This window comes from Hyla sarda, chromosome 10, assembly GCF_029499605.1.
Source record: "Hyla sarda isolate aHylSar1 chromosome 10, aHylSar1.hap1, whole genome shotgun sequence".
Taxonomy (NCBI): domain Eukaryota; kingdom Metazoa; phylum Chordata; class Amphibia; order Anura; family Hylidae; genus Hyla; species Hyla sarda.
The window spans coordinates 17,034,417-17,061,465 of NC_079198.1; the positions used below are offsets into that span (position 1 = coordinate 17,034,417).

At 42.6% G+C, this 27,049-nt stretch overlaps 1 protein-coding gene across 4 annotated transcripts in view; it reads left to right on the forward strand.

Annotated features, from left to right (window-relative positions):
- GRIK5 (glutamate ionotropic receptor kainate type subunit 5) overlaps positions 1-27,049 on the forward strand; it is a 354,857-nt gene that overhangs the window by 214,062 nt on the left and 113,746 nt on the right. For all 4 annotated transcript variants that reach the window (XM_056542912.1, XM_056542911.1, XM_056542909.1 and 1 more), the window contains one exon: positions 13,691-13,788. In XM_056542912.1, coding sequence (XP_056398887.1) covers positions 13,691-13,788 — 98 coding nt within the window. The remainder of the gene's footprint in view (positions 1-13,690; positions 13,789-27,049) is intronic.

Genomic DNA, 27,049 nt, shown 5'->3' on the forward strand with positions numbered 1-27,049 from the left:
GCCAGATAGCCAGGGACCACTGACCATTCAAAAAACAGTGAAAGGGATGCAATACTATGTCAGTGTTGTGTCCACCTTATTTTCAGAATCGATATGGGTCTTACAGGGTTGCCTGCAGAGGTTGGATACCCTTCCATATCACTTTATGAGAGGGGCTGCTTCAGTTTTATGTAATCTGACTCCGATACTCACTTCCCTTCTTCCCATTAAAGGGGTTGCCCGGTAAAAAACAACTTGTCCACTATTTACGGGATAAGGGGGTTGGTGTCTGGTCTGACCACTTGGACCCACTGCCATCTCCAGCCCGGGCTCTCCATGCTTCCTCGAGCTGCAGATGTCATCCATGCGGTTTTATGTAAGCACCAGAAATACCCAAGTGCTGTGCTCGCATATCTCTGGCATTCCCATAGAAAAGAATAGATGGCATGGCGTCTGTAGCTCCAAGACACATGGACAGCCGAGAACTCGTTTTTGAGATCGCGGAGGGTCCCAGGGATCGGATAGGCGATCTGATGTTCTTCACTGGACAACTGTTTAGTCTATGCTGAATGTTCACCTGTGTACTGGCTGGGAGGGCACTAGAGAAGCAGCTGAGCAGGTCAAGTGCTCCTTCTCTAGAGCCTACCTGGTGTTGATGTATTTAAATTGTGCTTAAAAACATCAACGTTAATTGTATAATTTCTAAGGTTAAATGTACATCATCCCTCTGTAAACCATTAAAGGGGTACTCTGCTGCCCCAGCTTCTGGAACATTTTGTTCCAAACGCTTAGAGCAGGCGCCGGGGTCGTGACGTCACTGCCATGCCCCTCATGACATAACGTCACTGCCCCTCAATGCAAGTCTATGGGAGGGGGCGTGGCGGCTGCCACGCCTCCTCCCATAGACTTGAGTTTAGGGGGCGTGGTGTGATGTCACAAGGGGTGTGAGAGTGACTTCACGACCCCCGCTGCCACTCCAAGTATTCTAAATGAATGTTGGGTACTGCACAGAGATCGCAGTGGTCCCAGCGGCGGGACCCCCGCAATCAGACACCTTATCCCCTATCCTTTGGATAAGGGATAAGATGTCTAGGGAAGGAGTACCCCTTTAAAGATGACATATTCTTTCAGTCATGAAGCCATACAGAAGCGCCTTGGTGATAAGATTACATTGACCAGAGTTGCTAACTCACTTTTCACACTTCCATTTTAATATCTCCTTAAGATTCACGCTTTTATGGTGATTATAATAATGTGACTCACTTTTCACACCTCTTGTTTAATATCTCTTTAAGATTCATGCTTTCTTGGTGACTATATTAGGGTGACAAGAGTCTACTCTATAACGTAGTAAGAAAGTGTCGTCTATGTATCGTGTTAACATGTTCGCAGAGCTGTCAAAACATGTGAGGTGTCAGAGCATGTGATATGGCCTACACGCCTAAATAATTATCTCTTTTTCACATGCCTGTTAAATGAACATTATTCTGTTGGTGTGCCACGGGCATACATAACACAAATACAAATTTAGCACCTCTATAGTGTTTGATTATGTCATCACATTGCGTTACTCCTGGCAGCAGGACACCAATTTTCTTATCTATCCCCTTTCTTCTAGTCTCTTAAAGATTTGGAAAGGGGACCCATGTAAGTTAACAAGAGTTGAACTGTGGACCCCTGCCCCCGTCAGCCGCCAGACCACCATGTGCTGTCCTTATCGTAGGCGACCTTTCTAGCGAACAAAGCATTGTCCAAACTTCTCATAAAGATAATATTCCCCATATGCCCCATTCTGGTGTATGGACATTATGGGGGTCACCGATCAGGTAACAAGTCTGGTTCTGACTGATTTGGGTCTGCTCATTTATAGGGGAAATGTATAGCTGGACAAACTTTAAATTTATCACTGGGCGGGTTGGTGGCACAGCCAGCCTAGCTAGCTAGGCACAGCTTGCCCCCTGACTGGAGAGCCATTAAGGGATTAATTTAGTGAGTTAGCACCCTTCCCCTACCTCTAATCTGCCTAGCAGCGAGGGTGGTAGGTCCCAAGGGTGGGGGCTATAGGAGTGTCCAATCAGGGTGGCAGGTCTTCCCGGGCTATAGGGGCTCCTCCCTTAGGTATTTATAGAGTGCTGTCCCTTTCCTCCCCCCCCCCCCCCCCCTTTGCTGCCCTGGACCCAGAGTTTTTGCCCTCCCTCCCTCCCTTTTTGTTGTAATTTTGTGTAAATCACAGCTTGGCGGAATAAAGACGGAGAAAGCAGAGCCAACCCGGGATAGACCTGCACACAGGACGGTGTGGCAGCACCTCTCGGGTTGGCAAGAAGCCAACGGTGCCTTTTGTTAATGTTGTTTTGGTTGTTTATTATTAGTGTTGGGCGCGAATATTCTTATTTTGAATTTTTATCACGAATATCGCAAATTCGCGAATTTTGTGAATATATATATTCGAAATTACGAATATTCACTTTTTTCCACATATGCTCATATTCGCATATGCGCATATTTTCATATGTGAATATTCGCAGATGCGCATATTCGCAAAAGTGAATATTTGCATATTCCTTCTTTTCACTTGTGGGCCAATTAGAATGATGCAAATACACTTGTCAGAGGTTATCAACAACATCCCTAGCAACCAATAGTAAAGTTGCCCACCCCCTTCCTCAAATATGCGAATATGCGAGTATTCGCATATGCGAATATAACAAATATGCGAAATTCGCGAATATAGGACGAATAATCGTCTATATATTCGCTAAATATCGCGAATTCGAATATGGGCAATGCCGCTCATCACTATTTATTATATTTTTATAAATAAAAAGAGCTGTGGCCGATTCCCACCCACACAAAGTTAAAGAATCGTGTTGTTTCACGTATTTATTTTAAATTAAGTATGGTTTATAGTGGAGGGAGGGATATAGTAGGAGATAAGTGGGTCTCTACAGTCTCAAGAGCCAGACTCGTAGCCAAGAGTCTACGGGCAAACCATGTGGCTTTGGGGCACTTGGTTGGTCCCATTCCTTTTATTATTGGTAGGAAACCATTCAGATACTGCGTAGTCAGCAAACAGAAGGATATATGGAAAGCAAAGCGAAATAACCCCCGATTTGTCTGGTGTGGGGTGTAAAATCGGATGCTGTAAAAGAAATCCCATTTCGATCTTTCCTATGGGACCTCTTCACTCACTTCCATATTACTTGTATCTTGCTGTTGACATACGGTAAATACAATAGGTTATATACGAATTTTTGGGGGTTTTGCAGGTGGATTCGAAATCAATTCAAGTAGATCATAACCTGAAATAATAGAATCTGATTTGAATGACTTAAGGTTTGCAGGTGCCTTAATGGCCCTCATGTTGAGGCTCCTTGACATGATGATAGACCTGAACTGCTGTCTCCTCGCAGCTGGTTGTCCTAGCGCGCGTTGCAGGTTGGAGGAGATACAGTGTAAAGTTTAATTTGCTTTGAGTCTCTTATTAAGATCCGCCAATGGTTTCCATAGTGACATCGGTGGTACGGGCTCGGGGCTGCTTGTTAACAGCTGTGAAATCAGACACCGTGACACAGTGATTTTATTCCTCATATGGGGATTGCAGCCTGGCCTGACCAAGCCGTGAGTTGGGCTCTATATTATTTGCTGGAAAGCCTCCCATGGGCAAATATGCTTTATTGCAATGAAAAAGAGAACGATCATCTGTGTATGCAAGGATGATTGTCACTGAGGGCCCTGATGAAAAATGGATGATATAGAGCAGCGCTGCTTTAACCCTTACTAGGAAGGAACGATCAGCAGAAATAGTCGCGTCTCATATACCTCTGATTACAGGAAACTCAATAGGTGCAGCATTACTTACTACTGATAATCACGATTTATAGGACAAAATTATGTTAGGGGTATTTTAGCAGACCACATATCCACAAAATAGGTAATAATTGTTAGATTGGTGGGGGGGTGATCTCTAGAATGGCGGTCCCTATTTCCTTGGTGTGTCCTCCACTCATACCATCGCAGTGAGGCAGAGATTGTTTGGTGCACAGTCAAGTTTGTGTATTGCTGCTATATACAACTTTATTGGAGTTATGGAATCAGGGGAATGGAATCTGGGAGGCCACCATCCATTATTGAGAGCAGGGGCGTAGCTATAAAGAAAGCAGAGGTAGCAGTTGCACCAGGGCCATGGTACCTAACAGGGCCCCAAAGTACATCCGCACCATAAGAGACCAGTATTATAATTGGCATATTGGGCCCTGATTCAGATTTTGCATCTGGGCCCAGAAGCTACAAGCTATGCCTCTGATCTAGAGCAAGGAGTCACTGCAATAAGCAGTTGAATGGGCGCCATGCAATACAATGTTTCTCCTGTAGTGGAGGAACATGCGCTGAATGCCAGTAAGTCTTCATGTAAAACCAATCTAGTCCTGAGTTTGACGATGGAAACCTTTGCACTAGATTTTTATTGTTCGTCCCTACATCCAAAATTATGCAACTTTTTAGATTTCCTATCATTTTGCTATTGTTAAAGCTGTGTTACTCCTTCACCTATCAGGCTGTCCTGTTGCTTCTGACATCATTCTAACAGAGAACTGATCTTGGCTTTATCTGCTGTCTGTAATGTGTTAATATAATAGTCTGTGTAGAGGGGAAACAAGTGAGATGGAGAGAATGGAGAGGGGAAATGTTGTATACAGCAGATAAGTGTTAAGAGGAAAAAAGCATCCAAGATATCAGGGAGGGCAGATTACACAAGCTATAGATAGAGGAAGGAGAGCACACAAGGCCGTTTGCAGGCGGGGGGCAGAAGGAAATCACAAAGGCTGTGTAGGAGTGTAGAGAGAGGCACAGCAGACAAATTTTGCACTTAAGGGGAAGGTAAATCACATACTCCTCAGCATCAATATCTGTCAGTACAAGGGAGAAGAGATTCCTCATGGGCTATAGAAAGAGAAATCAGTCCAGGAATAAGGCTGTGCTTGAACATGAGAGCTAGTGGAGGCATACACATCTTACATCCAGCATGTATTATTGGGAGGGACACAACTACATGAAAAACCAAACTAGGAGCGGGTTGCAAATTGCATATCAGAGTAAATTAAAATGAAGAAGGAATTAATATGGTAGTCTTCAACTCAGTGCAACATTTTTTACTTAAAATTACATTTTCATGTACATAACCGATGCTCCTAGTGTGGTGAACCCCCACTTTGTCAGTGCTCGGCTGCCGTGATAACGTGTCAATCACTGTGTCAATCTGAGGCCAGTAATTGGCTGCAGTGATCACATACATAGGCACATTATCACTGCAGCCAAGCAAACAAAGACACAATGGGGGGTCACCAGAAGGACTGCACCGAAGTGCCGGGTTTATACAGGGAAGAAATGGGCTTTTTATTATTGTATCACATTTCCTTCCTTTGCTCAATATTTTATGATCTCAGAAATCCCTGTTAAGAAATCACTTGAAAAATAATACACTGTTTAAGCTTGTTACATTGCCTGAGGGGGGCATACGGATTGGATGAACACCAAAGAGAGAATCCATGAGTCATGGCCCTCGGGCCCTCCACTGAGTGGGATTCCAAACATGGAAGAGGTGCAAATCTAATACTTTTTCTCTGTGTATTTTACTCCTGTTTTTGGCAAATAATTTTGCCAATGGCTTTTCGGGCATGGTGGGTAGAGATGAGCGAACTTACAGTAAATTCGATTCGTCACGAATTTCTCGGCTCGGCAGTTGCTGACTTTAGCCTGCATAAATTCGTTCAGCTTTCGGGTGCTCCGGTGGGCTGGAAAAAGTGGATACAGTCATAGGAAAGAGTCTCCTAGGACTGTATCCACCTTTTCCAGCCCACCGGAGCACCTGAAAGCTGAACTCATTTATGCAGGCTAAAGTCAGCAACTGCCGAGCCGAGAAGTTCGTGACAAATCAAATTTACTGTAAGTTCGCTCATCTCTAATGGTGGGAGTTGAAGTTTTGCAACGTCTGGAGGGCCACAGTTTGAGACCACTGCATTATGTCAAATAAATCCGTACATGGTGCCATGCAGTGTCACCGTACGATGGTGGATGTGCCTATGTCTCCGTGTCTCAGGCTTCGCGCACCTCTATACAGGCTCAGGCTCAGCTGTGCGATGGGCCCGAAGCCTAATGCTGTATTTTGTATGTGTACAATAGGTATATATACCTTGTAGGAGCAGAAACACAGTACATGAGACCCATTATGTCAAGCAGATCCTTACATGGTGCCATCCAGTGTCACCGCACTATGGCGCATGTGCGTACATCTCCGTGTCCCAGGCTTCGTGTACCTCTACACAGGCTCTGGCTCAGCTGTGCGATGGGCCCGAAGCCTAATGCTGTATTTTGTATGTGTACAATAGGTATATATACCTTGTAGGAGCAGAAACACAGTACATGAGACCCATTATGTCAAGCAGATCCTTACATGGTGCCATCCAGTGTCACCGCACTATGGCGCATGTGCGTACATCTCCGTGTCCCAGGCTTCGTGTCACAGGCTCTGGCTCAGGCTCTGGCTCAGCTGTGCGATGGGCCCGAAGCCTAATGCTGTATTTTGTATGTGTACAAGAGGTATATATACCTTGTAGGAGCAGAGCGTAGATCACAATTTAACCATGATGAAGAGTAAATCAGCTGATGAATGGACTCCGCATAAGAAATTTAAATGGAATATCTTGTCAAATTGATTTTATGATTATCGCTTAAGGATTATATAGCCCGCCGGGTTACAGGTGCCGCATAGCTCCATAATGTGATGAATAGCATCTGAAATTCACATTACCAAAAAGTGCTGAGTCCATGTATTGCACTTGTTACAGATTACCGTAAATTATGTCACCACATTACACACCACGGGGGCCGCAGAAAGAAAAACAAAGGACCATGTTATAAATCTCTTCTGTCTTTTTGTATTTTCTATTAATTTCCATGAACAGTAAGAGGTTCAGGATCGGCTGCCTCCGCTTCTCGGTTTCATTACCAGCCGCTTATTGGACAATCGATAAAATATTCAGGTGTAGAGATCAGTGAACTGTTTGGTTTCTTTTTCAAAAAAACAAGGCTTAGTCAACCAAATAGAAATGTCCTTTGAGAATATGTGGTGCGTGATGTGGGATCACTAGGTGCTCTATGATGTCTATGCTGAGCAGGCATCTCCGTCTACACCATTGGTGGACACTGGGTGCTCGGGAAACCGGCAGGGGCGGGGGAGTGGGCTGGGTAAGTATGCCTGTTTGTTATGTTGCCTGCAGCCTGGAATAAATCTATCTTTACTATGGCCTATTGAAACAGCTATTAGTCCTAAAAAATATTTAAATATATAAAAAGTTATAGGATTACACATATATATATATATATATATATATATATATATATATATAGCAACAGAATATATATATGTATGTGTGTATATATATATATATATATATATATATATATATATATATAAATAAATGTGGGAGATTTATCCAAATCTGTCCAGAGGAAAAGTTACCCCGTTGCCCATAGCAACCAATCAGATCGCTTCTTTCATTTTGAAGTGGGCCTCTGGAAAGCAAAAGAAGCGATCTGATTGGTTGCTACAAGCAAATGGTCAACTTTTTCTCCACACAGGTTTTGATAAATCTCCCCCATTGTCACCACACCCTCATCCCATTTAGGCGGACATTGTATGACTGCATTATTATCTCATGTGCGCCTAGAAATACAATTAGGTATTCTTATATATCCAAAGGGATGTGTAGGGATCTATGCTAATGGATATCAGCATAGATCCAACATCTGGAGGTCCATAGGTTGGAGACCATGACCAATGTGAAGACAACTACTCTCAGCATTCGCACCAAGTGTTCCTTCATAGTTCCATCTGCCCTCCCTCTGGGCTATCACATATATTAGTCATGGCTAATGTTTCTGGTGCAGTATTTTTTTATTTTTTATCATGGAGACTGTTCTGTACAGAGAGACCTTAGGTGTTAGGCTATGCTTACGTAATGGCAGCCATGACGCTATGCTGGAACTATCATATGATAGATTCCAAGAGGACCCAATAGACCCAAATAAGGTTCCGCTGTAGTTTTCAATTGCTTTTTTGTCAGTGTGGTATCCCGGTACAGGACCTGGTCCTGTCCCTGTCTAAAGTCCCCTCAGCTAGAGTCCCTCCATTCCACAGGGCTCTCCTGCAGGGCTTGCCCCTTGGTCACCTCATATAAATATATTTTTGTATAGTATATAAATGTATAGGACCTACCTAGGTCACGTAGTATATGATAATGGTTGTATAGATCTTTAGGACCTTCTGGGGTCATGTGGTAATGTCATGTGATGTACCCAGAGTTCTCTGGGTTCAGGACTTACAGGCTTTGCAACCAATGGGATTATTCCAACCTCCCCCTAGTATATAAGGGGCTGTAGTCACTAAATTTGCTTTCTTGCTCTACTCTCTTGTTCCTGCTCTTATCTCCCGGATCCAAAGCAAGCACAATCAGCATATGTTCATTCATCTCAACTAGGGCACTATGTAGTTAGCAGAGTGAATGTTATAGCAATGGTAAATAGCAGTGTTCAAAGCTGTGGGTCAGAAAAAGAGTGTGACAGGGGCATAGTTGTATAGGGGGCTGGTGGGGCCCAGGAAAGGGAAGGCCTTTTTTTTTTTTAACTTAATGCTGCTGTCCAAATTTTTTCCCATTTCACAAGTTTTAAAGGGGTACTCCGGTGGAAAACAATGTTTTTAAAATCAACTTGTGCCAGAAAGTTAAACAGATTTGTAAATTAGTTTTCTTAAAAAATCTTAATCCTTCCAGTACTTATCAGCTGCTGTATGCTCCAGAGGAAGTTGTGTAGTTCTTTTCAGTCTGACCACAGTGCTCTCTACTGACACCACTGTTCATGTCCAGAGTAGGAGCAAATCCCCATAGCAAACCTATCCTGCTCTGGACAGTTCCTGAAATGGACAGAGGTGTCAGCAGAGAGCACTGTGGTCAGACAGAAAATACATTCAAAATGAAAAGAACTTCCTGTGGAGCATACAGCAGCTGATAAGTACTAGAAAGATTAAGATTTTTTTTTTAATAGAAGTAATTTACAAATCTGTTTAACTTTCTGGCACCAGTTGATTTAAAAAAATGTTTTCCCCTGGAATATCCCATTAAATTTCACTATAAATAATAACAGATTTCCGTATTCTACAAAATGCCAGCAAATCTAATTTTAGCTAAATTTCTCTGCATGCTTTAATGTTTATCTTTCGTAATCTGAATAAAACAGACTTCCTTTTTCTTATCCTACAAAATAAAAATGTACACTAATATAAAATATCTCGACTGGACCGAAAGCAATCTCTAATCCCAAATTCTAGAGAATGAAAGCAATGCATTCTGTGTTCACTTTCACACATTTCGGTTCCTGCTGATAGCCATGTATTATAGATGACAGTCTTTTTATTACCACATTCCCCATATAACAGTGTTTACAGAACACCTTTCATTGTGCATTACCTTATTCTAAGGCGAGCTTCCCTGCCGCTTTGGTTTTTATTTTTTTTTTGGATTGTGAGAGGGAATTGGATGATGTATAGTATATAATACAAAAAGGCAATAGAAAGTAAGTACAAAGTGCATAGTTTCCTGGCTGCTAGCTTTCAGGAGAAGGCATCAGCAACAGGGCAGGCCTAGGTTAAAGGGGTATTCCAGTAAAAAAACATTTTTTTTTTCATATCAACTGGCTCCAGAAAGTTAAACAGATTTGTAAATTACTTCTATTAAAAAAATATTAATCCTTCCAGTGTTTATCAGCTGCTGAAGTTGAGTTGTTGTTTTCTGTCTGACCACAGTGCTCTCTGCTGACACCTCTGTCTGTCTCAGGAACTGTCCAGAGTAGGAGCAAATCCCCATAGCAAACCTTTCCTGCTCTGGACAGTTCCTGAGACAGACAGAGGTGTCAGCAGAGAGCACTGTGGTCAGACAGAAAACAACAACTCAACTTCAGCAGCTAATATGTACTTTAAGGATTAAAGGAGTTATCCAGGAAAAACATTTTTTTTATATATCAACTGGCTCCAGAAAGTTAAACAGATTTGTAAATTACTTCTAAGGTTAAGGTTGTTGTTTTCTGTCTAAGTGCTCTCTGATGACACGTGTCTCGGGAACCACCCAGTTTAGAAGAGGTTTGCTATGGGGATTTGCTTCTAAACTGGGCATTTCCCGAGACACGTGTCATCAGAGAGCACTTAGACAGAAAAGAACAACCTTAACTTCAGAAGCTCATAAGTACTGAAAGGATTAAGATTTTTTAATAGAAGAAATTTACAAATCTGTTTAACTTTCTGGAGCCAGTTGATATAAAAACAAACAAAAAAGTTTTTTTTACTGGAATACCCCTTTAAATCTAATACGGGCAAAGAAATGTAAACTTGTGGTTTAAAAGCTGTACCCGAACCCTGGTAGGAAAAACCCTTTAAAAGGGAGTGTTTTGGCACCAGAGTAAGTCCATGCGGTGTGACCACATGAGGTGCCAGAGGAGCCTACCCAAGGAGTAGGGTAAGAAAAGTAGGCCTGAAACCAGAGATGCGAGTAAACACAAGTGACTGAAAGCCTGAGAGGGTATCTATTACATTGAAAAACTTCTGACAGCCACAGTGACTTGTCAAACAGGGGTCCAGGTGCTGAGACGAAAGGTAAGATGTGCTCAGCTAAGTGATGTACACGTTCATCATATTAGACATCTCACCTGTTCAGAGTCAAATTTTAGCAATACTGGGGGTCTTGTGGGGGTCTCGAAATCTAGCCTCCAACCAATAAAGTGTAGAAAGTGATAGGTACCGTTTAAAGTAGCCTCTGTGAGACTGTCATCTAGCAAATCATAATGCCAGAGAGGAGCTGCACAAGGTGTAAGTGTTGTCACCAAAGAGAACCAGTGAACTGAGAGAGTGTCTATGAGGGACTTTGTTGGGATAATGTGTAGTCCAGAGATAGGTAGACGGCGAAAAGTAAAGGACAATCTGCCCTGGAACCAGTGTATAGTAAAAGATTGAGGGGGTTATTTATCAATAATGGTCTTGGCTAAATCATTTTTGTTGTTTGTCTAGATGCGTTTTTTTTTTTGGCGGTGCTGCTCCAAATTTATCATAGAGTGCGTTCACACGCTATTACTAGCAGCGGGTTTCATGCTGCGGGAAACCTGCTGTGAGTTACTCTACCATTGATTTGAATGGGTCCGCGGACAGTCTGCAATAGTGTCAGATTTGTGGACTGTCCACGGACCCATTTAAATGAATGGTAGTGTAACTCCCTGCTAGCTACTGGCGTGTGAATGCACCCTAAAAGAAGGTCTGCAAAGAGAGTCCCCCTCATATTTGAACAGTGGTTTACCTTGCTGCAGGCCAGGAAAAAAAAAAACTTTATTGTTCAAGAGACAGAGTATTAGTTGAACAGGTATTTTTTTATTTTTTACCTTTTAACTTTTTTTTTTAATTATGTTATCACCACTTTGTCAGATATTTTTTTAAACTTGGACGCATGAAATTGTTAGATTTTGGCCGTTGCGAACAATCTTATTGTTTCTTACGTCTTTACCATTCTGTTTTTGTACCTTAAAAAATATATCTGATTGTTTCATATGGACAACTGCTTTACTTTTCCTTTGTACTTTTTATTTTTTATTTTTAACTTTTTATGTCTTTAAACATTCTTATTCTCTACCTTATTATCTCTCCCTCTCCCTCTCCATCCCTCTCTCTCCCTCCCTCTCTCTCTCTCTCTCTCTTTCTCTCTCTCTCTCTTTCTCTCTCTTTCTCTCTCCCTCTCCTTCTCCCTCCCCCCTCCCCCTCTCTCTCTCTCTATCTCTCCCTCTCTTTCTCTATCTCTCTCCCTCTCTTTCTTTCTCCTTCTCCCTCTTTCACCTTCTCCCTCTTTCTCTCTCTCCACCTCCGGCTGATGATTTTTTATATTTGGCCAAAAAACAGAAGTAGTAATCTTTTTTAGACCTGGTCAGTAGGGGGTCTGGATTTGCGTTTTTTTTTTTTTTTTTTTTTTGCGCCAGTTGCAGCAAAATTTGTGCAAAAAAACAAAAACAAAACCATGCAGATAAGTCCGTCACTTCAAAAAATAGTCTAGCAACACCAAAAGGTCTAAATGACGGAAAAAAAACCCACAAAAAGATAACAAAAATCCACAAAAGTAGACCAAAAAAAAAACTATAGAACACAATGATAAATAACCCCCTAAATGTCCCAAGTCCGGTAAATTTTAGTCCTGTAGAGATAGTACCCCGGTATAACCTAGAGTATTGTTTTAACCAGGGTGCCTGTAGCAAAACTACAACTCCCAACATGCTCGGACAGCCTTTGGCTGTCCGAGCATGTTGGGAGTCGTAGTTTTACACCAGCTGGAAGTACCCTGGTTGGAAAACACTGACCTAGAGGGATAATTCTGCATAAAATCTACTGTAAAATGTGCGCCAATTCTGTGCACCAAACTTGGTGGTCCAATGGCCCAACCACTCTGGCCCCTGCTGGTATCTGTATAGCCAATCTGTAGAGGTCATATGTAATCATCAGAGATTGGCGGGAATCATGAGTATGGCGGTAGATAAGTTTAGGTTTTTGTGTTTACTGTATTTAAACATGGTTTAATATTTTTATTTATTTTTTTACCGTATTTTTGGATTTTCAACAGCAAAATCCTCAGCCCATTAGCTCTGTTCTAAATTTTGACTTTCCCATCGAAACTCTGTAGGGCAAATTGGCAAGACAAACCCTCGACCATTCCGCCCCTTATATTCACATTGAAATGCGACGCCTAGTACATTTACTGCATAGAATTTTTTTTTCCCGTTCCATGTAGGTCCACGTTGCTGCTTCTTTCCATCCGCCCGTCTGGACACAAATTCCGCAGTAAATCCAACCCTTGGGAACTTACAGCTATCGAGGCCCATGAATGATCTGCAGCAGAGAGTGCAGAGCCGTGACTTGCCTCGGAAGGTGGCAATTAGCGGTTTAACTACTGTAACAATTCAATTATATTGGAATAAGGGATCCACGGCCAGATTTTTTACATTTTTTTTTCTGTTTGCCCTAACAAAGCCCTTTATAAAATGCTGTGGTGACAGAATTTATAAGTGCGGTGCCGGAAGGAACTTTTTTCCCATTTTTTTTTTTTGTAATACAATTAGCATTCTTCCTTTCATAAGTGACCAAGCAAATGTCCCTCACAGTGTAAATTAAGTCCTAATGAGTGTGTTCTGTCCTGAGCGGTGTTTGCCGAATGTCTGTGTTCCTGAAGGGTTGCGTAAGACGTTGGCGATGGGTGAACCGAGGATAGAATGCATGGGACGCAATTATCAAACCTGACCTGGACCCCAGTATTTAATCAGAGGAAACGCTCTCGAGATTGTCAACCCGAAGGCTGCTAGAAATGAATGTTCAATAACCTATGAGGAGAAGGACTATAAACCCAGAGGAACTTAATGAGGTGAATATAATCGACACGCAGACATTACCGCCCGGACTAAGACTTCTCCGCGGCACTGTCTGTATGTACATGCTGAAGGAGTCATTGATGCTTGTATTGATGTTTATGTGCTACCTCATCAGAATGAGGGATAAGGGTGAAGGGAACGAGACGAAGCAAACAGTTCTGTCGTTTATCCTTAATGTTGCTTATTTTATATGTGATTTTCTTTTTTCCTACAGTGTGTCAAATTTTACCCAAAGGGGTTGTCTCTGTACTGGGACCCTCGACCAGCCCAGCCTCTGCTTCTACCGTCAGCCATATCTGTGGTGAAAAGGAGGTAAGGATGATAATCCATATTCTTTTTGGCCTACATATATATACTGTATACCAGAGATGCTAGCAGAGAGCATGGTGTTGCCTTTTCCCCTACCTAAAACCTTGTGGAAGAGGAAAAAAGCAACAATGACACTCTTGTCCTCATATCCCATCCTAATATCCCATCCTCATATCCCAATCTCATAATTCGACCACATATCCCGTCCCCACGTTCCGATCATATCCCGTCCCCATATCCTGTCTTCATATACCGTCCTCATAGCCCGTCCCCATATCCCGTTCATATCCCGTCTCCATATCCTGTCATTATATCCAGTCCTCATATCCCGTCATCATATCCCAATCTCATAATCTGTCCCCATATCCCGTCCTCATATCTCGTATTCATATTCAGTCCTCATATCCCATCCCCATATCCTGTCCCCATATTCTGTCTTCAAATCCCATCCTCATATCCCGTCCTAATATTCCACCTTATATCCCGACTTCATATCCCGTCCTCATATCCCGTCCTAATATTCTACCTTATATCCTGACTTCATATCCCGTCCTTATATCCTGTCTTCATATCTTGTCCTCCTATCCCGTCCCCATATTCTGTCTTTATATCCCGACTCATATCCTGTCCCCCGCTCTAATCATGCTCTGTACCTGCCACCTCAGCTGCTAAAGAACATCATGATACACTTCAGCCGATGTAGAACATTATAATACACACATCAGCTGCTGCAGAACCTCATAACACACACTCAGATGCTGCAGATTTTTTTCCTTTTTTTTTTTTTTTTAATAAAAAGAACATTCTTAGTCAGTAAATGGGGGACGGTAATGTCCTCCCCTTACTATACATAGGAGAAGAAAAGGAGTCACCAAGGAGTTCCATTTCTTGGTACATAGCCTTATCTTTTTAGATGGCCATGGGCACCTAATCATTTATAGTAGGGGGTATTATCTCATATATTATGTCACCTGGTTACATACCGTATATCACATAGGGAAACCGATCACATGCCTGGGATAGGCTCTCATTGTTTTATGGTGTTATTCTGTTCTGTGGTGCTGTACAGATAATGTGTTCTCATCAGTCCTTGTCCCTGGTGGGACCGCCATCTAATTTACCTTATTTCAAGCTCTCACACTTGGGACTATTTTACATGAAGCCACTTAACCTGCCGAGAAAACCGGAGAAACTGAAGGAAACCCACAGGAACGAAGGGAGAAAATAGAAACTGATCAGATTCAGACCAATGACCCCAGCGCTGCCAGGCCTCGGAGCTAACAATTACACCACTATGCTCCCATATTATAATTTAGAAACAGATGACACAATTATGGTTATCCCTGATAGGAAATCCTTGTGGGCTCTGATGAATGAGGTTATCGTCCCTTTAAAAATTAACCTTAACTGCCTATTACAATAGAAAACATTGGCCTCCATCATAAATGGGAAATCAGTGCTATTGTTGAGTTCTCGGCTATGGCACGTACTGTGATAGACGGCATAGTAATAGGACGTGTCTTCAGCATGGGATTCCATACTTGTCAACATATAAGCCCCACCATTAGGAATGCCCCTGAACAGCTTGGAGCACCCCTGATTGTGCCCTTTTTGGGTGGAATTTGCATAAATCTTACACAGGTTGTCCCTCCACACTCGGGACTGCTGGTATGTGGTTGATGAAGGTCCTACTGAAGTGGTCCACAGTGCAAAGGTGCTGCTCTATCCCCGTATCCTGGCTTCTGTGCTGTAGACCGGCAGGGTGGCGTTCCCTTCCACGTGCAATTAGTAGAAAACGGAAGATGTCCAGCACCAGAAAGGCAGGTAAAAACTTGTTTATTGAGGTACAAAAGTGACAAACAGCATATCGAGGAGCGTAGAGCCTACGCGTTTCAGGCTAAAGAGCCCTTAGTCATGGCATCATGCCATGACTAAGGGCTCTTTAGCCTGAAACGCGTAGGCTCTACGCTCCTCGATATGCTGTTTGTCACTTTTGTACCTCAATAAACAAGTTTTTACCTGCCTTTCTGGTGCTGGACATCTTCCGTTTTCTCCTACTGAAGGGGTCTCCACATATCACAGGTTAGGAGGTAGTAAAGATCATAATATCCATTGGGTCCTGACACTTTCTGACCAAAAGGCTGACCCTTGACCTACACAAAAATATTTCAATCCAGATGTCGTCATTGCTATGGTACCATGCTGGAAGGGATCTGAATGGACTGTCCTTTATGAGATTTTTTTTAGGTAGGGCTCATACATATGGCAAAACCATATGCGTTTATAACAGTCCATGGGCTCCATGGGATATGTATAACGTGGATACAACTGGGTACATCAAAGTATTTCTTTCCTATTTCCAATCTATCCAATTAACCTTACAAGTACCTGCAGGGCTCAGACTACTGACCAGATATTTGAAGCAAATTCACGGGGTCCTCCTAACTAAGGTCGGGTTCACACCACGCTTTTGCAATACAGTTCCCGTATACGTTTTTAATTTGAAAACCGTACGAACCGCATTGAAAACCGTATGCATTGACTCTCCATTAAAAACCGTATGCCAAACGATGCATCAGGTTGTGTCCATTTTGTATCTTGTACGGTTTTGTCCATTTTTTTCCCCGTACCCAAAACCGCAGCCTACCACGGTTTTTGGTCCAGGTGAAAAACCGTATTGAAAGGTATACATTTTATTTTTTTTTATCATAGGAGTCAACGGGAACCGTACAGAACAGTACGTGCGTACGGTTCCATCCAGTTTTCACCATACGGTTTTTTACTTTGCACAGTTTTTTTCTTGGAATTTTAATCAAACAAGCAAAACTTTATTCATAATGGAATGAAAAGTTAAAAACGTATACATTTTTTTTTTTTTAAAACACTGATGCAACCGGACATAATTTTTCAAACTATATACGGATTAAAATTTGTACACACGTTTTGATACAGTTTAGTCCAGTTTTGAGGAATCCGTTTTTTTTTAATCAAAAACCTGATACGTGAACTGTACTGCAAAAACGTGGTAAGAACCGAGCCTTAAAGGGGTACTCCGCCCCTAGACATCTTATCCCCTATCCAAAGGATAGGGGATAAGATGTCAGATCGCCACGGTCCCGCTGTTGGGGACCCCGGGGATCACTGCTGCAGCACCCCGCTATCATTACTGCGCAGAGCGAGATCGCTCTGCACGTAATGGCGGGCAATACAGGGGCCGAAGCATCGTTACGTCACGGCTCTGCCCCTCGTCACGTCACTGCCCGCCCCCGTCAATACAAGTCTATGGGAGGGGGCGTGGAGGTCGTCACACCCCCTGCCATAGACTTGCATTAAGGGGACGGGCCGTGATGTCATGAGGGACGGAGCTATGACGTCACGCTGCTCCGGCCCCTGTATTGCCCGTCATTACGCACAGAGCGAACTCGCTCTGCGCAGTAATGATAGTGGGGTGCCGCAGCGGCGATCCCCGGAGTCCCCAGCAGAGGGACCGCGGCAATCTAACATCTTATCCCCTATCCTTTGGATAGGGGATAAAATGCCAGGGGCGGAGTACCCCTTTAAGGACATTTGCTTCAGTGAATGTGTGCCTGACCATCTTTTATTTCTCTGTATGAGTGTAACTAAGAGTAGTTTATAACAATTCTGTCCTCCTGTTTTCTGTACACTGGCGGATGGACTGCGATGGGCTTGTGTTTATACATAGCAGCCAATCTGAACAAGCAGAGTTTCACCTAGGAACATGCTAGAAAGGCAAATCAGCGGCCTAAACTGAGATGAATTTCAGACCATGGAGCTAAACTGGAGTTAGTGATCGTGTCTAATGTGCCCCTGTCATTTCAAAAAACTTTGACATGTCACAGAGACAAGTGAAAATTTTTATTCCGTTGGGGTCTCATTACTGGGACCTCCACTGATCATTAGAATGGCTTGGGAGAATAGCACACTTTACTCCTCTATTCACACGGCAGAATTTCTGCATGCAGAATTCTGCCTCAAATGAAAGCCCAATAGACTTCTATGGGATTCCGCACTCCCATTCACACGGCAGAATTTCCGCTTGTAGAAATTCAGAAGTGTTAATGGGAGTGCGGAATCCCAAAGAAGTCTATTGGGCTTTCATTTGAGGCAGAATTCTGCATGCAGAAATTCTGCCGTGTGAATAGACCCTAAGAAACAAACAAGAGTAAAAAATAAATATAAAATTAAAATGGGAGAAACAAGTTGGGTGACAAGGTGACATTTCTACATAGGCAAAAATTCCAGCATATTAGTTGACTGGAGAGGTCGGATTTACCAATGTTTCTAGTACGATTGTAGCACATTTCATGCACTTTGACTGCGAATATTACGACACCTAAAAGACAATAATTTTACCCTGGGAAATGGAGATGATCCTGTCTCTGCACTGTGGTTCCTGCACATGACATTTGATAGATGTCATTACGGCAATAAGCGACACTGTTAGATCTGTCTATCTGAGCACCTGATGGAGGGTGAGCTCTTGTTCACTGACCTTGTCGCCTTAACAGGCAGATTTTTATCCCAGATCATTTTCTATCAGGATTGCATAACACTCAAAAGTGGATGTTTTGGATGCCTGCCACGCAGAGCCAATATAACAGAGCCAATATAGCAGAGCCAAGCCGTCATATGTAACAGGGCTGAGTTTGTAATATGCTCGGAAATCATGTAAACCTATATACACCAGTATAACCATAATAAACTTATAGGCAGGGGACAATGAGAACAACTGATATTCTACATTGTAAAAAAAATTTAATTCATCCCTTAGCCAAAATATGATAGCTTGAGGTGGTGTTGTATCTGATGGCCCCATGGCATCCCTCCTGGCATATTATGCACAAATAACAAAAAGGAGGGAGGGGGAGACAAGCAAGGGGCGCAACCTGTGCCGTTCTTCCGGTGGAGATTGGTATGAGCAGTGCATATAGGAATGTGCTCACCTGGGGATGTTGTACACAGAGTACAAAATCTAATGGAGCGTGACACCCGATCCCGTGTCGGAGAAGGTCTCTGACCGGTAGAGGAGAGCTGGAGATGTCCCGTAGGAGCAAGAAAAAAAAATCCTCGTTGCGGCGCTCGCTCAGTAGTAGCTGGGGGTGACCGGTGAAGGTATGTATGTCCTAAATAGGCAGTAACCGATATGGACAAGTAAAATAAAGAAACAAAGTGTATTTTATTGAATAAAATACCGGACTACGCGTTGCGAAGGGCAGTACCCCCTCTTCATCAGGTCCAAAAGTCTTACAGTGTTACATAGCATCATTATGTATGAATAAAAACCGCGGTTGGACCTGCTGAAGAGGGGGTCCTACCCCTCGCAACGGGTAGCCCGGTATTTTATTCAATAAAATACACTTTGTTTCATTATTCTATCTGTCCGTATCGGTTATTGCCTATTTAGGACAGACATACCTTCTCTGGTCACCGCCAGCTACTACAGAGTGAGTGCCGCAACAAGGATTTTTCTTTCTTGCTCCTACGGGACATCTCCAGCTCCTGGCATATTATGGGATAGTCTTTAGATTTTTTTTCCTGTGCTAGAAAATTAAAGTGGTACTCTGGAGGAAAAAAATGTTTTTTAAAGTCAACTGGTGCCAGAAAGTTATACGAATTAGTAATTTTCTTCTGGCAGTTATCAGCTGCTGTATGCACCAGAGGAAGTTGTGTAGTTCTTTCCAGTCTGACCACAGTGCTCTCTACTGCCACCTCTGTCTATGTCAGGAACTGTCCAGAGTAGGAGCAAATCCCCATAGCAAACCTCTCCGGACAGTTCCTGACATGGATAGAGGTAGTAGCAGAGCACTGGAAAGAACTACATAACTTTCTTTGGAGCATACAGCAGCTGATAAGTACTGTAAGGCTTAAGACTTTAAATAGAAGTAATTTACAAACTTGTATAATTATCTAGCACCAGCTGATTTGAAATTTTTGTTTTCCTCCAGAGTACCCCTTTAAAGGCTGAATTTCTTCTGATTGCTATGAGATCAGCATCCCTATGTTTGGCCAACCCTATTAGGCTGGAGGTATTATTATAGGATCATAACTTCCATATCCCTATTTCTATGGGTTATGTTGTAATAATTCCCATCATTGGGATCCTCCAAATCTCCTCTTATTCCAACCCTAGTTTGCTGGTTAAAACACTATGTTTAGTATTCCCCCGACGTTTCGACGGAAACAACCGGCTTTCTCGAGGTGCAGGACACCTTGCCCCTTGAGAAAGCCTGCACCTTGAGAAAGCCGGTTCTTTCCGGCGAAACGTCGGGGCAATACTGAAGATAGTGTTTTAACCAGGAACCTAGGGTTGGAATAATAGGAGATTTAGAGGATCCCAATGAAGGGAATTATTACAACATACCCATAGAAATAGGGATATGGAAGTTATGATCCTATAATAATACCTCCAGCCTAATAGAGGTCCAAGAAGGACCTAAAACCAATACCTAGGTTGTGTTTTAATGCACCTTTGTATTATTTGCACAGTTTTGGGGAATGGAATTTTTAAAGTAAAACAATAAAAGTGATATTTTAAGGGGTAACCGTAGTAAAGGGCTTAGTCCCGGAGGGGCTTTATGCCCTGAAGGGAATGATATGATAACACGAACTCATTTTTGGGGGTTAACTACAGGTCCTCTTTAACTACCAGATTACAGTGACAGGGACAGGTTTGACACAGAGTGTTTTTTTTCTCAGGAGCCTTGTTTTAAATTCAACCTCTTATAACTTGACACAGGAATAGAACTAAAAAATATTGGAGGGGGGTTTCTTATTTGCAACATTTTCACTCCTCTTTTGCCATTATCGGGCATGCTAAATGTAGAATGTTTTTGCACAAGGTATTGAATTTTAAACATTCTTCAATGCACTTTTTATGTTGTGTGGATTTCTACGCTACCCATTGAATGGAGTGAGCTTTAGTGACCTTTATAAAAAGTCACAAATAATAAATATGTCTAAAAACCTTTTTCCAGCTAAACTATGCCTCCGAAAATGTAGGCTGGCAAGGAAAGGCATAAATTTTATATATATATATATATATATATATATATATATATATATATATATATGCAGAAGTAAAAATGGCCATGGTGCAAATTGTACGAAACAATAGGTGAAAGAACAATGATAAATTGGCTCCATTGCCTTTAATTGATGTAATGAAAAAAAGATATTTAATAATAAACAATAATAAGAAAACATACGATATATACAGTGTATTATAGATGTTGATGATCATAATAATTATAATCTATATGTGTGTGTGCATATATATATATATTCCATTCTCACTCCTAAACGGCTGGAGATATTTTGATGAAACTTCACATTTCACATGAAACTTATATGTCACCTAAAAATATAGTAAAATTAGCCCTAACCCTCTCCCATTTGACATGGTCGGGGTTCTTGTCTAAAGTATATGGGACTTCCAGTACCTTACTCCACAAGCTCCGCTCTGCATCCCCCTTCTAGTCATGCCCCCTTCTATTTTCAGACCTTTTTTTTTGGCTCAAGACCATTTTCACTCGATACACCCACATCAACTCTGCAATGGAAATTCCGGACTAAAGGCCCTCCGAAAGAATAAACATATTCATTCTTTTAGCAGACATCAGTGTGAACTGCATTGCTGTCAATGGTGATGGCTCATGTCCTCACGGCCCTAGCACTGAAGGATTTTTACAGGGCTCTGGGCCCTGAGGACAAGCAGGGCTCTGTACACTGAGGACAAGCAGGGCTCTGTAAAGTGAGGACAAGTAGGGCTCTGTGCATTGAGGACAAGCAGGGCTCTGTACAGTGAGGACAATCAGGGATCTGTACAGTGAGTACAAGCAGGGCTCTGTACACTGAGGACAAGCAGGGCTCTGTACTCTGAGGACAAGCAGGGCTCTGTACACTGAGGACAAGAAGGACTCTGTACACTGAGGACAAGCAGGGCTCTGTACACTGAGGACAATCAGGGCTCTGTACAGTGAGGACAATCAGGGCTCTGTACAGTGAAGACAATCAGGGCTCTGTACACTGAGGGCAGGCAGGGCTCTGTACACTGAGGACAAGCAGGGCTCTGTACACTGAGGGCAGGCAGGGCTCTGTACACTGAGGACAAGCAGGGCTCTGTACACTGAGGACAAGCGGGGCTCTGTACACTGAGGGCAGGCAGGGCTCTGTACACTGGGGACAAGCAGGGCTCTGTACACTGAGGGCAGGCAGGGCTCTGTACACTGAGGACAAGCAGGGCTCCGTACACTGAGGACAAGCGGGGCTCTGTACACTGAGGACATGCAGGGCTCTGTGACACGCCCCCGGATAAATCAGGATGATTGAAAAGCCAAAAGCCTGCACAGAGCCCTGGTAGTCCTGCCCACACTTCCTGTATTTGGACTCCTCATAGAGACACACAGGCAATAGCTGCAGGGACAGCATTTTTCACCCAAAAATATACACATTTTTTAACCAATGTAAATTACAAATATACATATAATGGTATTCGCTACAGTATATAAAAAGTTTTTGTTGACAACACGTACACTTTAAGCAGAAAAATGCCACAGACTGGGTGACAAAGCTCCACATCTACAGGATGCTGCTTCTGGACTTTTTTTTTTTTTTTTATCTCATACATCCCCTTCAAAGACATAATGTATTGTTAGTAAAAACCATGGTTATAAAATGAAAGGGAGCGCACATGAAATGAACCCGACAATTCCCAAGTCTTCCTTTCTCAGAGCGCTGTAATTGCCTCCTGTCCCTTGTGGTGGTCAAACGGAGCCTATAACAAGGACACATTACAGCTCCCCCCATTTACATATGTGTAGACTTCACCATACAAGCTCATTACATTCCCCGCACCTGGCCTTCTAGGGTGAAACAGCTGATTCTATTACAGCATTCATTTGCTATTTTGTTAGCCCTTTTGTCTTTAGAGTCTTTTTATAGATCTCACGCTTTGGTTGGCGGGATCTTCAGAGGTGAAAATCTTTCTATATAATGATGAAAGGGAACGTCGCTGAATAGGGACTAGATTATGTTAATGAATGTTCCAAGGGATAGTTATTAGGGCAATTTAGGAGGATGTTTATATATATATATATATATATATATATACATATACAGTGGGGCAAAAAAGTATTTAGTCAGCCACCAATTGTGCAAGAGAGGCCTGTAATTTTTATTATAGGTATACCTCAACTATGAGAGACATAATGATAAAAAAAAATCCATAAGAGCACATTGTCTGATTTTTAAAGAATTAATTTCCAAATTATGGTGGAAAATAAGCATTTGGTCAATAACAAAAGTTCATCTCAATACTTTGTTATATACCCTTTGTTGGCAATGACAGAATTCAAATGTTTTCTGTAATTCTTCACAAGGTTTTCCCAAACCATTGCTGGTATTTTGGCCCATTCCTCCATGCAGATCTCCTCTAGAGCAGTGATGTTTTGGGGCTGTTGCTGGGCAATACGGACTTCCGATTCCCTCCAAAGGTTTTCTATGGGTTTAAGATCTGGAGACTGGCTAGACTACTCCAGGACCTTGAAATACTTCTCACAAAGCCACTCCTTCATTGCGCGGGATGGTGTGTTTGGGATCATTGTCATGCTGAAAGACCCAGCCATGTTTCATCTTCAATGCCCTTGCTGATGGAAGGAGGTTTTCACTCAAAATCTCATGATACATGGCCCCATTAATTCTTTCTTTTACACGGATCAGTCGTCCAGGTGCCTTGTCAGAAAAACAGCCCCAAAGCATGATTTTTCCACCCCCATACTCCACAGTAGGTATAGTGTTCTTTGGATGCAACTTAGCATTCTTTCTCCTCCAAACACGACGAGTTGAGTTTTTACCAAAAAGTTTTACTTTTGTTTCATCTGACTATATGACATTCTCCCAATACTCTTCTGGATCATCCGAATTCTCTCTAGCAAACTTCAGACAGCCCCGGACATATACTGGCTTAGTGGCAATGCCCTCTAAACCAATGATTGGTAGTAGGCAGTCATTCCCGAGACCAGTTCGCCTAAAAATATGGAGGCTGGAGTGTTCCAAGGTAAGGGACAGGCCCCCAGCAGTAAGACACTTATCCCCTATCCTGTGAACAGGGGATAATTTTTACATAACCGGAGTACCCCTTTAAAGTTGCCTTTTAAAATTTTAATTTTTTTTTACAAATTTGATTTGTTTTATTTAATTTTTTACAAATTTGATTTGTTTTTAATTGCAATAACTGAAATCAAATCCAGGAACTGATCTTAAATGGAGAACACATACAAAGATAACACTGAGACACTAACTTTTCTTTTTTAATACATTTCTAGCTTCATATTCAATAATTACAATTATAAAACTGAACGTGTGAACACAGCCATAACTTCTCAGTCCCACAACTGGAAGAGAAAAGTGGCCTGCCTTGTTGGAGAAGGGAAGTCATCTGGAAGACATGTTTTATGTCTATTCCAACTATTAGTTATTCTAGTCACATTGATTTATCTACTGTACGACATATGAAACCGTATGTACATTAGTCACAGTAGGGGACACATTGGGGGAGATTTATCAAAACCTGTCCAGAGGAAAAGTTGCTGAGTTGCCCATAGCAACCAATCAGATCGCTTCTTTCACTTTTAACAAGGCCTCTGAAAAATTTAAGAAGTGATCTGATTGGTTGCTATGGGCAACTGGGAAACTTTTCTCTGGACAGGTTTTGATAAATCTCCCCCATTATGTATATATTGGCTTCACGTAGAACGGAGATCATGTTTTTGTCAACCAATGAATTATTAATCAAGAGAAAAGCCACAGAGCTACACAGCGTCACCTAGATGCTTACAATTATTACTTCAGTAAGGAGAAAGATCCATTACTTCTAGACAGAGGTGAAGATGTACAGTCCCATTGCAATATCTGTAAAAGGTCCCTCAACTAGAATGCTTCATTTTACCCATAGAGGACACACGACATACATGTATGTCGCTGTTCCCTGGTACTTACCGCACATGTACGTTGACGGCTTGAATCTGCGTTCGCTTAAAAGACTGTGGGACCGGCCACTAATGGCAGACATCTTCGATAATGCTGGTGTTCACCATTAATCCTATTGATGTCATGACCAATGCCGATCACTTCATCCAAAGGCTTACCGACGGGTACTGGTGGGTTTGGGATGCTTATCGGACCCTCGCAATGAGAATCCCAGGGTCTGATGAGTTAAAATGGTGAAAGAGGTGTGGGTGAATAGGGGTCCAATGAGGGGCCACTGACTAAAATTCATACCTTAGGTCCCAATGAAGATCCACTGCTATATTCTGGGAATTGGGTGCTGGAGGTGGGGGCCTTGCCAGCTCAATTTTCATATTTATTGTTTGTGACTCCCGACAATAAATATGAGAATTGATCAGCCGGGGCCGGCCTCCTGAGCGCAATTAACGGAATATAGCAGTAGACCTTCGGTGGGACATATCTCCGGACCTAAGGTACATATTTTAGTCAGTGATCCTTCTTCGGACTCCTGTTCACCCACACTATAACCCAGTGTATTGGGTTTAGTGTGGGTGAGAAGGCTGACCATTTAAATGGCCACTGTCATGAAAGCAAATTTTTGCTATTGCACTCCTTATGGTAAATAAAAAATTTCTAATGTACTTTGTTTAAAAAAAAAAAAAATGAAGTTTTCTATGTTTTATTTGTGTTTAAAAAAAGCTGCCACTAGGTGTCCCCCTACTTGTCCAGAACACATTTTCCCCCACCTCTTGCACAGACTTTGGACTCCTGGCAAAATCAGGAAATGCAGTCTGGAGTTCTGAGGGGTGTGTGTGCAGCCTCAGCCAATCAAAGCTCATCTCACACTGAGCTGGGAGGATTACAAAATTTAACAAGATCATGACACGTACTCTTTAAAGAGTATCTATCACTAAGTAAACTATCCTAAACTGACTTCGGCTATGCTCCCTAACTACACCTAACAGCCCCCAATCCCCCCCCCCGCTCTTAAAAAAAATTTAAGAGCTTTACAAAGCTGTGTATCTCACCTTCCTTTCCAGCAGGAGGATGTGGGTGTGCCCCAGCAGGCGTGACATCACGGAAACCTGCTGGGGGGGGGGGGGATTGGGGGACCGCTTCCCTGGTTTCCGCTGGTGTCCGGGGCAGGGGAGAAGCAGCGGTGAAGCTGCAGGCCGGCTGGGAGAAGGTGAGAACTTCTTCCATAGCTCTGTCACCTGTCTCCAACCGGCCTGCTGGCCATGTTTACCGCTGCTGTGGGCACAGCGCTCGCTCCAGCCGGCCTGATTGACAGGCAGGGAGCAGCGCTGTGCTTGTCACGTGTCCCGGCTGCAGTCAGATTGGCTGCTGGCCTGGCATGAGTCGGAAATCTAGCGGCCAGGACATGTAGGGAGCCCCCTAGTGGTGGGTTTTTCCAAGTTAACATAAACATATAAAAATAAAATTTAATAGCATATATGTAGAAAGTTAGTAGAAACAGCTTTCTCTTTAACATATAAAAACTTTTTTTTAAGTGATAGATACCCTTTAAGTACTTTTTAAAATGTTTGTCTTTGAAAATGTGACAGGAGGACTTTCTAGGATCCATCGTTCCTCAAGATCCATACAGTATAGTTCTGACCCGGGGCTTGGCCACCGCTTCCTTATAAAAAACGCTTCTGGAACTAAGCTGCACCTTCTTACATTGTGTTAACTCTGGTGAAAAACATATTGAGGAGAAGCGACTCGATTTTCTGAGGATCAAAAATACCATTTCATGGAGACATCACACATATGGAACAAAGAGATACACTACAGTACATTAATTAAGGCAGCGTTTAAAAGTAAATAGGATTATTAAAAAGTAATTATTGCTTTCCTTTACAGCAGCAGAGAGAGGCAGTGAAATGAGGCAGAGGAAATTCACTGCGCCCATACACAGCAGAAAGGACACATCAGCGCGGTCTCTCCAGGCACCCTGGAGATAATTACTCAGCAGGCAGATCAGCGCCAGGCTATGGAGACACAGAAATAGGGGAAAAACACTGCAAAATATTATTAATGGGGACTAAGACCAATTTGGCGCACACTTGTCCCGGAAAATAAGCCATAAAAGGCTGGAATTGACTACCTGGCATTAAAAGTCACTGGCCTCTTGGCTACAGCTGTAGGTGCCAACCTAGGACCTCACCTATCAGATATCCCCGAAAAATGTCAGAAAATGTCTTTTTGCTTGAATGCTTCTTTAAAGGGGTACTCCGGA